General features: G+C 52.2%; 1 protein-coding gene across 2 annotated transcripts in view; it reads left to right on the forward strand.

The window, feature by feature from the left end:
- Positions 1-1,448: 1,448 nt before the first annotated feature.
- Positions 1,449-12,678, forward strand: part of INPP5A (inositol polyphosphate-5-phosphatase A) — a 262,931-nt gene continuing 251,701 nt past the window's right edge. The window contains exon 1 of one of the 2 annotated variants that reach the window (XM_064464438.1): positions 1,449-1,976. In XM_064464438.1, coding sequence (XP_064320508.1) covers positions 1,902-1,976 — 75 coding nt within the window. In that variant the 5' untranslated portion in view covers positions 1,449-1,901. The remainder of the gene's footprint in view (positions 1,977-12,678) is intronic. The other variant, XM_064464437.1, reaches the window with a different exon arrangement.

Genomic DNA, 12,678 nt, shown 5'->3' on the forward strand with positions numbered 1-12,678 from the left:
GCCATACGTGATTATCTGCTGCCCGTCAGACACCTCTCCCTGGGGAGACACAGCCAAGACCTGGGGAGAAATAACGTTCTGCTGAGGAGCAGTAAAAATATTTCTCTAACAGGGGCACACATATTTCTCTGGCCAAGCCTTCTTGATCAGTGTGATGTCTTCCTACTCAGTGTGATGGACGTTCCCGTCTTTGGTGATTTCCCTGTCACCTCCACCAGCGTGTGTCACCTGTCGTACATCCTTCACCATCACGCTTTCTGCCGCAGTACCCCCAGATCTGCCCCTACATTTTGTTTTCCCCCCAGTTTCGTGTGTTTGTGCAGCTGCTCTTGAATCCAGTTTGGATTTCCTATTTTCCCCGCTCTGCTCGGTGACTCTGTCCGTATCATTTACGCGCTGTTTGGACAACAGCTTCCCCAGCTCTGAAACTCAGTAAGACCTCTGCAAGCCCTGTAATATGAGCTTCTGCACATTTTGTTCCTATTACTAATCAGCCATGAAATATAGATAATCTTAGGAGCCAGCTATTTTGCACGGCCTAGCAAAGACCGATTTATCATTTCTCCTGTTTCTTAAGCAAAGTTATGGACAAGACTCTGTCCAGAAACAGTATTTTTGTAAGCTGAAGATGACTTCGGTGCACTCCAGGCTCCGCATGGGCCATTTCAGTCCACTCCTCCAAAGGCTCAGAGCCTGCTGGGGGAAACAGCAGTTTGTCCGGCACTGCTAGCAACAAGCTTATCTCCCGTTCTTTATGACAGAGCCTTATTGCCGTGCCCCGGCGGTTCCACCCTGGAGACCGCGGAACGCCTTTGCCAAAAGCATCCAAGCCCGGCCGGGGGAGGGGGGAAGCCCGGCGCGATGCGCGGGGGGACTCGCGGCCGGGGGTGCCCCCGCCTTGCGCTCCGCGGCACCGGCGGGCGGGCGGCGATGCGGCACGACGGCTGCCATCGGCGGGGCGACAGCCGCCCCCTCCCGGGGGAGACCCGACCCCCGGCCCGGGTGTGACCCCGCCGGCCCGGGGGCGCCGGCAGACCCGCCGCGTCGCGGCCGCCACCGCAGCAGCCGTTCCGGGCGGGCGGCCGCGGCCAGGGCTCCCGCCGCTCCGGGCCGCCCTGGGCAGGGCCCCGCCCCGCCGGACACCGCCCGCCGCACCGGCCCCGGCCCCGGCCCCGGGTCCCGGCCCCGGCGCGCCAGGCCGCGCTCCCGCACAGGTGAGCGCCGGCCCCGCCCGGCCCGGCCCCGCTCGGGGGGCGGGGGACGGCGGCCCGGCCCGGCCCGGCCCGGCGCGGCCCTGCCCTCCGTGTGGGGCCGGGCGGCGGCAGCGGGGCTCGGCGGCTGCCGCCTCCCGCGGGGCGCTTCCCGAGGGGTGGCGTTGCCCTTTTAAGAGCCGCGCGGGGCTGCTGTGACGTCGCGGGCGCAGAGCCCTAGCCCGGCCCGCCCGCCGCGCCGCCAGAGCCGGGAGCGGCGGCGGTGGCGGCGGCAGCAGCGCGGTGCGCGCGGCGCCCGCCCAGCCCAGCCCGAGAGCGCCGAGACCAGCCCCGCCGCGCCCGCACCGGCCGCCCCGTCCCGCGCCGTCCCGCCCCGCCGACCTGCCATGCGCCGCGGCCCGGCGCCAGCCTCCGCCGGCGGGAGCCGTCCCGGCAGCAGCGCGACGGCGGCGGCGGGCGAGCGCTGAGCGCCGCGGCCCCGCAGCAGCCGCAGGGCGGCCGGCCCGCCGCGGCGCGGATGTCCGCGGGCTGCCCGCGCCGGGAGGACTCGCCGCCGCCCGCGCCCCCCGCCCGCCCGCACCGCGCTGACGGGGCGGGCCAGGCGCCCCGCTCGCCGCAGCGCCCCGCGCCCGCCCCCGGGCTCCCCGCAGCGCCGCCGGCCGCGCTCCGCGCTTCCGCCCGCTCGCCGCCATGGCGGTGAAGGGGGCCGCGGCCGGCGCCGGGGTGCTCCTGGTGACGGCCAACGTCGGGTCCCTCTTTGACGACGTAAGTACCGCGGCCGCGCGCGCCCCGCCGCGGGAAGGGGGGGGGGGGGGGGGGGGGCTGGGGTCTCCGCGGGTAGCGTCGCCTCCCGGGCCGCCGCCCCGCGCCGGTCCTAGCGCCGCCGCGCCGCCCCTCGCCCGCGGCTGCCGCCCCGTCCCGCCCGCTCCGGTCCCGGCCAGCCCCGGGTGCCGGCGGCGGGCAGCGCCGCGGGGCGGGGGGTGTCCCGCAGCCCTCCCGTCCCGTCCATGCCCTGCCAGGCGGCCGGTTCGGCGCTGGGGTGGGGGGTGGGGGGGGGGCTCCGCCGCCGCTGGAAGCCCGGAGCAAGGCGCCGGCGTGCGCAGCCGGCAGCGAGAGGCATCCTCCGGGGAAACGGCTCGTGTCGCGTCCGTGCTGCTGGCGTTGTTATCGGTGGTGCCGCGGGGTGTAACGTCGGCCCCGATGGCTCAGGTCCTCGAGCTGAGGTTTCTCCTGAAATGTCAGGAGAGCGAGGACGTGGGGTGCCCCCGCTCTCGGGGGCGTGGGGGGGGCAGCTCCTGCCGTCCAGCCGTCCGCGAAGGCGGCGGCTCGGCCGACCCCAGGCTTCCCCCGGAGATCTCTCTGCGTTGTCACATCAAAGTACAACGTAACTTCTGTCCAGCGTAGTATATTCGGGCAGACGTTTGGAATATTTCTCATGGCTGCACGTAGGACGAGCGCAGGAGTTGGTACGGGTACCATTAAGCGCAGAGAGGAATGCTTTCATGTAAACTCGTGTAAATCAAGACAGATATTTACAAGTACCCGGAGCAGCAGCCGGGCGGGCTTCTAAACCTCGCGGGCTGCGCCCCGGGGCAAGCCTGGAGCCACTGGAGTCGGTGGCACAGCGCTGGCGGGGGGGGTCGCGGTGGCACGTCGCGCACCGTGGAGGGAGCGTTTCCAGGGCTGCGGCGGGCGCCTGGCCGGGCGCGGGGTCCAAACCCGCGCCGCGCCTGCTCTTGCCGCCTGTGTCGGGACAGGCCTCGCTTCGTGCGCCAGCCCTGTGCACAGATCGCTAAGGGCGCTCCGGTAAGCATCTGCGTGGGTTTTTTTGTGCTCCACCCCCCCCCCCACCCCCCCCAGATCTTCAAAGTTTGTTTTGTTTTTTCATCATCTCGAAGGCTGAGTGAAAACGCGCGCTGTGATACACTTGTAGTCAGAGAATGCAATTCTTGTTTTCACCAAGGTTAGTAAACTTTGACAGATGATCACCGCACTTATTTTTACACTTACATGTGTCAGTTCATATTAAATGAACAGTGTGAAAATACTAATGATTATGGCCATAGGCTTGAGCGGTCTCGCTCGCGAGTAAAGCTGCATGGTGCGCGGTAGGACGTCGGCAGGAGTTACTGCTGTGTGTTCCTGTTACCTTTGCCAGAGCCTAAAGATGACGCTGACTGACCTGAGCCCGCGGCCTCCCGTGGCAAGCGCTGTGGGTCAGAGTGCTCTCCTGCCTTCCCTTTTGGCTGAGGGGGGTAAAGGAACTGCCCTGGAGCACTGTCACTTAAGAAATCCTGTGCTCTCAGACTAAACGATTTCCTGGTTGTTCCTAGTTAGTGTTTGAGACTCACTGGCGTTCCTGGAAAAGGTGAAGCGTCTTTGTTATCGTTTGGTGTGACCAAAGAGGAGAGTGCTCCGCTCTAGCAAGCGACTCCCTTGTGATGAAAAACTAGTTTTCTACGGCAACAAACCAGGCTTATTTGGATATGTTCCACTGCAGGGTGGAGAATGGAAACACTGGTCTGAACTTTCATGATTACGCTTCTCCTTTGTTGCTGTTGGAGTTGGGACTGGTCACTGCCCAGTCAGGTTTCTGGAGTAATGGTGGTGAAATTCAGGCACAATAAAGATGACATTATCTCAGTTTGTGGACTTAGCTTTTGAGTTACACGTTGCAGCTGTCAGTGGCTCTTCCTATTCAGCTGAGCAATAAGTTTCTCTGCTATGACCTGAAGTGATTTCAGTTATGAATAAGGACTCCTGCTTTGATAGACTTCACCTATGTGGGGCTGGAAAGCCATTTCCAGTTCCTTTAGTCCATTTTTTTTTTTCCATTTCTGCTTTCAAGTATCAGTTGGTGATACGCACTTCAATTAAACACTACATTTTTACTCAAATTTTGCTCACCTCAGGGTAGTGTAATGGTATGTGTTTTCACAGCGCAGTGCAGAAAGCCCAAGCAGGCGGGATGGTCGGACTGTGTATCCTGCGCTGACACAGCCCTGCCTTCTCCTGCTCTGGGGGTCTGAGTCATCGCGGGGAACACTGGGAAGTGTTCTGCACCAAGGCTCTGCTGGGGCTTCTCCAGGGCAGGTGCCCCCGTGGAAAGGGCTACGTAGGCAGGCTGGGTCCGGGCAGGGGGGTTCTGGCGACGTGGGTCTCCTGCTGCTGAGGCTGCCCAGCCCCTCCGGGGCTGCGCTCTTGGTCTTAACCCATACGGGCGGGAGTTCTGCATCCCCTCCCCACGCCGGCAAACTCTGCCTGTTGGCTCTGCGATGAACCTTTCTCCGATTTGTTTCAAGTAGCCTGAACGTCATGTGTGGCAACAGCATGATTTGCACTTCAGATGTGTTTTGTATGAGTGCCATTCACTTGGCTGGCACCTGCTGTACGTGCCAGTGCTCTTTAGCTGAGACCACTATTTTATAGAAGAATAATTTAAAATGTCTTTGACAGACAGGTTCCTCTGGGCGGGGTAGTCTTTCCTAGATCACTGGTATTGCTCACCTGGCTATATGTTTGCAAAGAGGAGGAAATTGCCTTTTTTTTTTTTCCTCTCTGATTGCCAGAAGCAAGTTATGATAACATACTGGTTTGCTCCTGCCAGGCGTCCACATCCACTAATAACCTGTTGCAACGCTGACCTGGGAGCTCATGAATAAACATCTTAATAGTGGAGAAGGGACTGTGCTGTGTTTGTTTCATTCCTCGAGTAGTTCTGCTGCTTCATTAAAAATGTTGATGCAGTATTGGATCTATGAGTATTCTTCCAAGTTTCATGAACACGTGCATCTCATGAATATGTATGATTTTTTGTACATTTGTGTTTACTTAAGCATTTAATGTTTGTCTTGCTCTATAAACACTTCCTGTTTGTTATCACAGTGCACTCTTGCTAACAACAGAAGATGGAGTTCAGGTTACCTGTGGGTCGCTCTTTCTCTCTTTTCCCTTCCTCTGATGCCCCTGGCAGGGGAGTTGGACTAGATGATTGTTAAAGGTCTCTTTCAACCCAAACCGTTCTATGATAGCAGCCTCTCCTTCCCTCTCCCTCCCTGGCCAGTTTCCTTGCCTTCTTTGCTTCCTCTGTCTGCACCGATGAGGTTTCACATTTACCCTTCAGTGACCCGACCGCTCTCATGGCTACAAAATCAATCCGCCTGCTGCTTCACTGCTTTTACCCTATAGGCTTTTAATTACATTAATGTGCAGTCTTTTTTTCTTATCTGCTGTATCCTTTCGTTCTCTTCTAAATGGCTTACTGCTGTTTGTTTTCCTTTGGGACAAAACCTGGGGGTCAGGTGTGAGCTGCTGACGCTGGGCCTGCGAGAGCTGTCAGGCAGCGCGAGCTTGTCCTCCCGAGGCTGTCTGGGTGACCGGCAGACAGTCGTACTGATATCCGCAATGAAACGCCGTGAGCTGACGTGTGGAAAACTCCTCTGAGGACACTCTTGGGCTCACGAGCGATCCCGGCGCCTTCTGCAGGACTCTGCTGAGGAGGGTTTTGGGCAGGGTCGGGGGCATCTTGTGCCGAGTGTCAGCGGAGGGGGTGTCTGGATTTCACTGCAGGATGGTTCAGCCCCTGAGTGCGGTGTGTTTCTGGCCAGGGAGCGCAGCAGGCTGGGCTGCAGATGAACGGGCGTGAGTGGCAGGAGGCATGTCTGTCCGTAGTTCAGGCAGGTCCCTAAACTTGTCTGCAGCGAAAGCAGGCAGGCAGCCTTTCCATCCCCGCTGCCTGGCAGATGTCTCGGAGGCTGTGGGACTGCATGGAATGGAGAAGCTTCCTGTACCGCCTGTTTCACCATTGGTGCAGCAAAGGAGCTCTGATTCCTGCTGGATGGAGGCAGGCGGAGACCTTCACAATCAGTTTTTGTTGTTGTTTCAGAAGCTTTGTTGCTGTCTGTGTGTTTAGCTGGGTGCAGTCACAAACACTGAAAAAACACCTTAGTGCTCACACCTGGAAATTGTCTTACTCTGTTTCAGTCCTAGGTGACTTTAACAGTCCATGTTTTTTAAACCTCTGGGCATAGATCTTTACCCTAAAGACTTCCAATATGCCCAGCGGACTTAGCCGTGCAAGTTCCAACATTTCTGACTGGGTTGGGAAATAGTTCACTTCTTCCAGTTTCCTTTGAAATTGGGATATATGAGCCCAAGTCAGGTAGGTACTTCTGGAAACGTTTCCTTCTGTCTTCCTGCCGCTGGATGTACGTAGCTCTTTAATGGGAGGCCAATGCGGTTTGTAAATTCTCAGGACAAACTAAGACCAGAACAGATGTGCAGTGGTGACAGGCGAGGTAAAAGCTAAACAGAACATGTAAATTTTATTAGTTTAAGAAAGAAGGAGGGGAGAAAGTAGGTTAGGGAATTGCTCTGAGGGTACTGATACTCAAGATCTTTAAATGACTGAAGGCATTACTGTCCTACCTGTACTTTTCTTTGACTGTACAAAATACTGGCCTTCATAGGGCAGTAAGCTTTCACATTTCCAAGTGGCCTTAACCTACTCAACATCTGGGTGAAAGTCTCCCTTTCTCACACAGTATGCAGAGAGGGCAGGGGTGGGATTTCTTGTTCCATGTCCTGTTCGTAGTATTATTATTGTTATAAGTACACTTATTGCTTTAATTCTGAGTATGAACTTTACTAAGAGAATATCCTTTACTTCCATCAAAAGTTGAAGTGTATCAAATTAATTTGAAGTAGAAATACTTCCCATAATAATTTTTAAAAACAGTCTGCTCTTCTAATGGGTGGTAGATCAGGTGTGATAGAGACTTCTACACTGTGATCTTAATTTTCCAATCCTGAAACAGTGGGTGTAGTTTTATTTTTATATTGGGTATCTGTGAATTTAGCTGGTATTAGGTGGTAATGATAAGGGGTTTTCTGGCTTTGGGTTTGGTTGGGTGTTGTGTTTTTGTTTGTTGGTTTTTGGGGGTTTTTTTTGCCTGTTTCTTCCCCCCCCCAATTCTAATTTTATGGAACATGGAGAATGTATTAATTAAATTTTTATTTCTAAATAAGTATTAAGAATAGCATGTTGCAAGTCAAGGCACCCTCTTGTCTTCAAATGACAGCTACTAGATTAAGTGAAAGATAATGTTTGATTCATTGTTATTTTTAAAAAAAAACCCCACATTATTTCACTGCTGAGACTCTTATTCCATCCTTACTGTCAGGCTGGGTTGATGTTATCTGGAATGGAAGAGAAAACCAAACGAATGTGCCCAGATAAACAGACTGTTTCTATGAGATATTAAATGTACGGAGAGTATTTCTGCCAGACTCAGTAGGGCTGACAGTGGCCACGGGCACGTTGCTGGTAGGGAGGGTGAGCTAACGCCCGCTTTCTGGCCAAGCGGGACGAAAGAAGAACGCAGGTCGAGGAGGAGGAGCAGAGGCAGATGAGGGAGGAGGGCCCTGGTCTCGTTTTGCCAGAGGCCTCATATGCTTGCTGCGCTCCCCAAAGCTTTCTAGCAGTTGGAGAAGGAGCCCTGGCCGTGAGCGGGTGGTCGTGGCAGGCCTGAAAGCCCTCCCGGCTGGCTTCCCAGGGCCGAGCCTGGCGCTCGGCAGCTCTGGCTAGCTCCTGAGGGCACTGCCCCCAAACCCGCTTTGTTTATCGCCTGGCTTTCTGTGATGCTGTAAAATTGCACGCTCGTAACCAAGGACTTCCATTTTAGGAATACATACTTCTGAGCAATAATGTAGAAGGCCAATGAAAAAGTGTTTTTCCGTGTTCTCTGTTATGGGAACCCTAAAAATAAGTAATCTCTAATTTCTCTTTATCTATTTCTGCACTCCTCACTTCCTATTTTCTGGTTAGTTTGGTGTCATTTTTCTGATCTTAATTTTTTTGTTGAGTGACACTGGTAACTTCTTAAACGTTGTTGCTGCCTTCTGTTTGTTTGGTTTGGAATCTCAGATCAACGTTTTCCTTAGTTTCTGCTGTACTCATGCTGATTTCTTTTTTTAGGAGACTCTTGTTGTACTCCATTCTAAACCCCCTCCAGGAGGTGAAGCTCTGAGGTAGAATGGAATTTGGTGCTACCTAAAACTTCTTGAGCTATGTGAAAACGGTGATGGGGAGGAGAAAGCTGTTTTGTTACCCTTTGCAGTGCTTGTGTGTTTGAAAAAAATATTTTTGATAATTGAGGGATCTGTTGTATCTTGAGAATGAAACTGTTGGTAACGCATTACCAGCAGGATACAGCTGTTGGCCCAGATGTGCAACGGAACAAAGCTGAGTGGTGGCCCAGCGTGATGGTGCTTCGTTTTGTGTGCTGTTCTTAATCCACTGCTGTAAAAAGGTGTTTTGGTTTGAAACTCTTTTACTGCCTCTAGGCTTCTTTTGCTTCTGCCACTGGGGATGAGCTCAGGGACATGCGCATGGAAGCTGAAGTGGCTTAGGTGGTGCGTCGGAGCTGCACCAGCAGTAATGCCCATGCTGGTCTCTGTTACTCAAGTGCTTTTTCCAGGTATACAGGGATAACTTGCAATCGTTGATACTTGTGCTTTAAAAAAACTGTAGGATGGCTGAGGGGGGAGGATTGTACCAGTTTGTATCTCTTCTTTCATTTAGTCTTTAAGTAGGTCATAGTGTCAAGTACGTCCAGCAAGAAAGGTGTGCTCGCAAGCATGCGGTTTTGACAAGGTCTGTCTTAAATCCTTCACAGTTGCTTGAAGAGCTAAATACTCATGCTGATTTATAGCTTCCTAGGTGCCAGCTTCCCAAGTAATTCAGCTCTGAGGATCCCTAGGCTAAGGACGGCACACCAGTGTGTGCCGGTGGGGTTATCCATCAGCAGTGCACCCTCTCAGGAGCATCCCTGTGCCTGGCTCGGTGCTGTGCTCCTGGGGTGCCTCCCCTGTGGGCTTGTGTGGTGACTGCGCAGGTCCTGCTCGCAACCCGCCCTTCGCTTTTGCCCCCTGAGGTATAATGGTGGCAGCTGAGAGTGAGTCGCAGAGCAAATTCCCCTTTGAAGTATAAACAAGGATCGAGATCCAAAGCAGTTGGCGCAGTAAAGGAGCGACACGTTATTGTGCATCCGCATACTTGTAAAATCTAAAAGCTCTTTTCTAACTTGATGAAGGTGACTGGAGCAGTAATAGTACAGGCAACACAGAGGGTGGGGTTTTTCTTCCAAGGTGCAATGGGAGTAGGATACCATAGGAAGAATGCTTTACATGTGAATCTGTTAGTTTATTAGCTTGTAGGAGCATTCTCATGAGGGTCAAACCTTAAAGGTTTTGTTGCTGTTTCAAAGTTCTCATCGTAAATTTTCTCACCACAGATTTTGACTTCAAAGAGTTGCACATAGAATACCAGTCAAGCTCTCAGATTTCATGATTTTTCTAAAAGGCTGATCTGTTGTTTACTTTTTCCTCTTTTTCCCTGTTCTGTTGTTTATTTCGTCATAGTGTTTATATCTTCCACCCCCTGCAAGTGAATTTCCTCTTTTTATCTCAAATGCTTTCTTTCCCTTTCTTGTACTGTGTGTACTAACCTTCTCCTGAAAGCTCTCCCCCTGTTCCTCTGTCACTTAAAGCGAGGATGTTGCTGGGAAAAGTAGCCTCTCCATTTGCAGTCTTGCATGTGCCTCAGAAGCCATGAAGAACGTGGCTTCGGTTACCCTGAATGCGTTGTTTGTTGCCCCTTGAAGCAGGAGCTGTTCAGCTGCAGCAGGGATTGGATGCGGATGAGAGGGATCTGGTTTATTAATGCACGTCTTCGGGGCCCCGGGGGTGTGTCAGGTAAGAAGCCTGTTAAAGACAGAGCCAGGATAACGTACTTCACTGGAGGTAACTCCCGTGGTGTTACAAAACGGTTCCATGTGGAGCTTTATCTTGGCCTTTGAAATATTGTTGTGCTGTCTTTAATGCGACAAGCATCTCTCTCTCTGTCGAAGAGGCGATTCCACGTGGTTAAACTCAAAGTTTCTTCTCTGCCAGGGTAGACCAACACACCGTTCCTGGGCATCCAGGTGAGAAGAAGAAATCAAATGACTGAGCTACCTTGGAAGACAGACTGGCTTTAAGTGTGTGCTCTGGGAGTTGTTTCCTCTCCACCCCCACCCAGAAGACCAGCCACTTCGGTTGTAGCTTTGCCTTGTCTTCGGCCGCTAAACTCTTAACTTAATTTTAAAAAAAGGAAGAAGGCAGGCAGGTCTGACTGCAAGTCAGTCGTACGCTTTTAGTATGCGGAAGACCTCAAAATGTGTCTATGTTAGTGTAGTCTAGTACTTTATTCGATAATTTCTAGCCATCTTTTTTTCATTCTCTTGGCAGAAAATAGGAAGTGGTCACAGAAAAAACAGACTTTCTGCCTTTGGTGACTGCTTGAATGGCCTATCACAGAGTCATTTAGCATCCTTTTTGCATCTTTATTACTGAAGTGGTAAGAAGTCTTCCCCGTATGAAAGTTCCAGGGAAATATGTTACTTCATATTGTGGAAAAGGTCAGATTAAGCCCAGTAATCATCAGACTGGGGAAGAGTGAGTATTGAAAGTAAAATGTTTCTTTTACTACCTTTTTTCCAATGGTGTCTAGTAGTTATTCAGTGCTTTTAGCACTATTTTCATTATTCATACATGATTTTTTAATGCAAATGTATTAATAATAACTTTAACTTCCATTTTTAATGTTATTGCAAAAATGTTTATTGACAGCAAACGAAAGTGATCATTGCTTTTATATGATATTTTAAAGTTGGATATAATTGTTTTTATTACTGTCTTCAGTTTGTTAAGCACGTGTCTTCATGAGTCAGTCAGCTTTAACAGACAATATCCTTAAAAGCAGAAAATGAAATCTAAGAAAAGTAATTTAAAAACCCATGACAACACTGCAAGTTTTCTCTCGTGGTATAGGTAGCTTATGTGCTGATTCAAGAAGCTTTAAGGTGGTATGACTGTCACTGATACCCAGGTATTTACCAGGCTGGAGCTTGGCTTCAGACCTGTGTGCTGTAGTTCGAGGTGATGCTGGCAACTGAGGGGTGCGATTACAAATATGGCGTTGCAATGGGAAGAACTTCCATTTCACGTCGTTCATGACTGTAAGAATTTTCACTTCAGGTTTTGGTTTGTCCTCAGTAAAACACTTTCTGGTCTTTTCTTGCACCTTTTCCCAAATCAATGAAAAGCTATCCTGCCTATAATTCCTTGCCAAATAGATGTTTTTAAATGCCCCGCTGTCCCTTCTTTTCCGTCTCCTCGGTTTTCCCTGGCTTCATCTCATTTTCTTTCCTAATACAGTTTGCAGTCAGAAACGCTTGTGAGGAGACTCTTTAACATGACATGAAATTGTAGCAGGGATAGAAAAAAGCCATAAGCTGAAAAAAAAGTGATTGAGAAGGAGCAGCAAGGTGATGGTGTGGTGAAATGTAGAGGTCTTCCTTCTGCCTGCGGTGTCTGATGGGGCTTGGCTCATACAGGGGCTGGGCGCAAGGCAGAGGTCAGCAGTCTGGCCGTGGTTTATGGTTAACCTGAGCTTTAGGACTGAGGTGTCACTCAAGAAAGAGAAGGCCTCATCTCTTACATGCACGTGCTCTTAATCGTATGGCAAACACATGTTTTTGTATTTGTCCACTACTTATGTCCGAGCCTGATGCCGCAGCCAGTGGGCCGGTTCTCCGCCACCGATGGCCTCGCCCCAGTGCATTTTGGGGTGGCTGTGCCTCCATAAAACGAGCTCCCCGCCCGACCGGGGCCGAGCGCCTGGGTGCGCTGCCTCTGGGGCCCGGGCTTGCTCGCCCGAGCTGGGAGAGCCTTCAGCTGTTGAGTCCCCCGGCCATTCCCGACGCCTGCCCCGTGCCCTGGGCCTTTTGCCCCCCTCCCTCGGGAAGATGGAGGCGGGCCTGGCGTTGGTCAGGAGGCAGTTGCTGGCGGTGGCCGGGGCATACAGCAGCAAGGTGGGCAGAGAAGGAGCATCCCTGTGAGCAGGGAGCACTGCATGGCAGCAAAGAGGGCTGTCTGGTGGCTCTGCAGGGAAGGAGAACAAATGGGGTGCTTGGCTGAGGCGCAGTCATCCTGCGGGAGCCTGTTTGTAAAGAGTTTAAAAAAAGAACCTGGAATTGCCTACTGTTTTCAAAGCCTGTCTGCTGCTTGCTGTTCATTGACAGCTCCAGAAGTGCTAGCAGCATGGTATTTAGTCACTGGGAGAAACCCACGTCTGTTCAGTCTTCAGAGAGCCAGAATTAAAAAATGTTAATTTGTAATGGTTTGCTGATGCACATACAGAAGCCATGCACACATCTTTTCAGGGATGTAGGAGTAGAGTATACTGAATGGCACTGAAATGAGGTTGTTTGGGTGTTTTTCTTTGCAACACAAAATACGCGGTGTTAAATTCAGGACAAATTTGGAACCAACAGAGTGTTATATTGCAGAACTCATGGCTGCAGATCGCTGTACGGGGATACCAGTAATGCGCATGGTTCAGAGGGCCCGCATGCCTCTATTGTAG

The sequence above is a fragment of the Phalacrocorax carbo genome, chromosome 12, assembly GCF_963921805.1.
Source record: "Phalacrocorax carbo chromosome 12, bPhaCar2.1, whole genome shotgun sequence".
In the NCBI taxonomy this organism is placed as follows: Eukaryota; Metazoa; Chordata; class Aves; order Suliformes; family Phalacrocoracidae; genus Phalacrocorax; species Phalacrocorax carbo.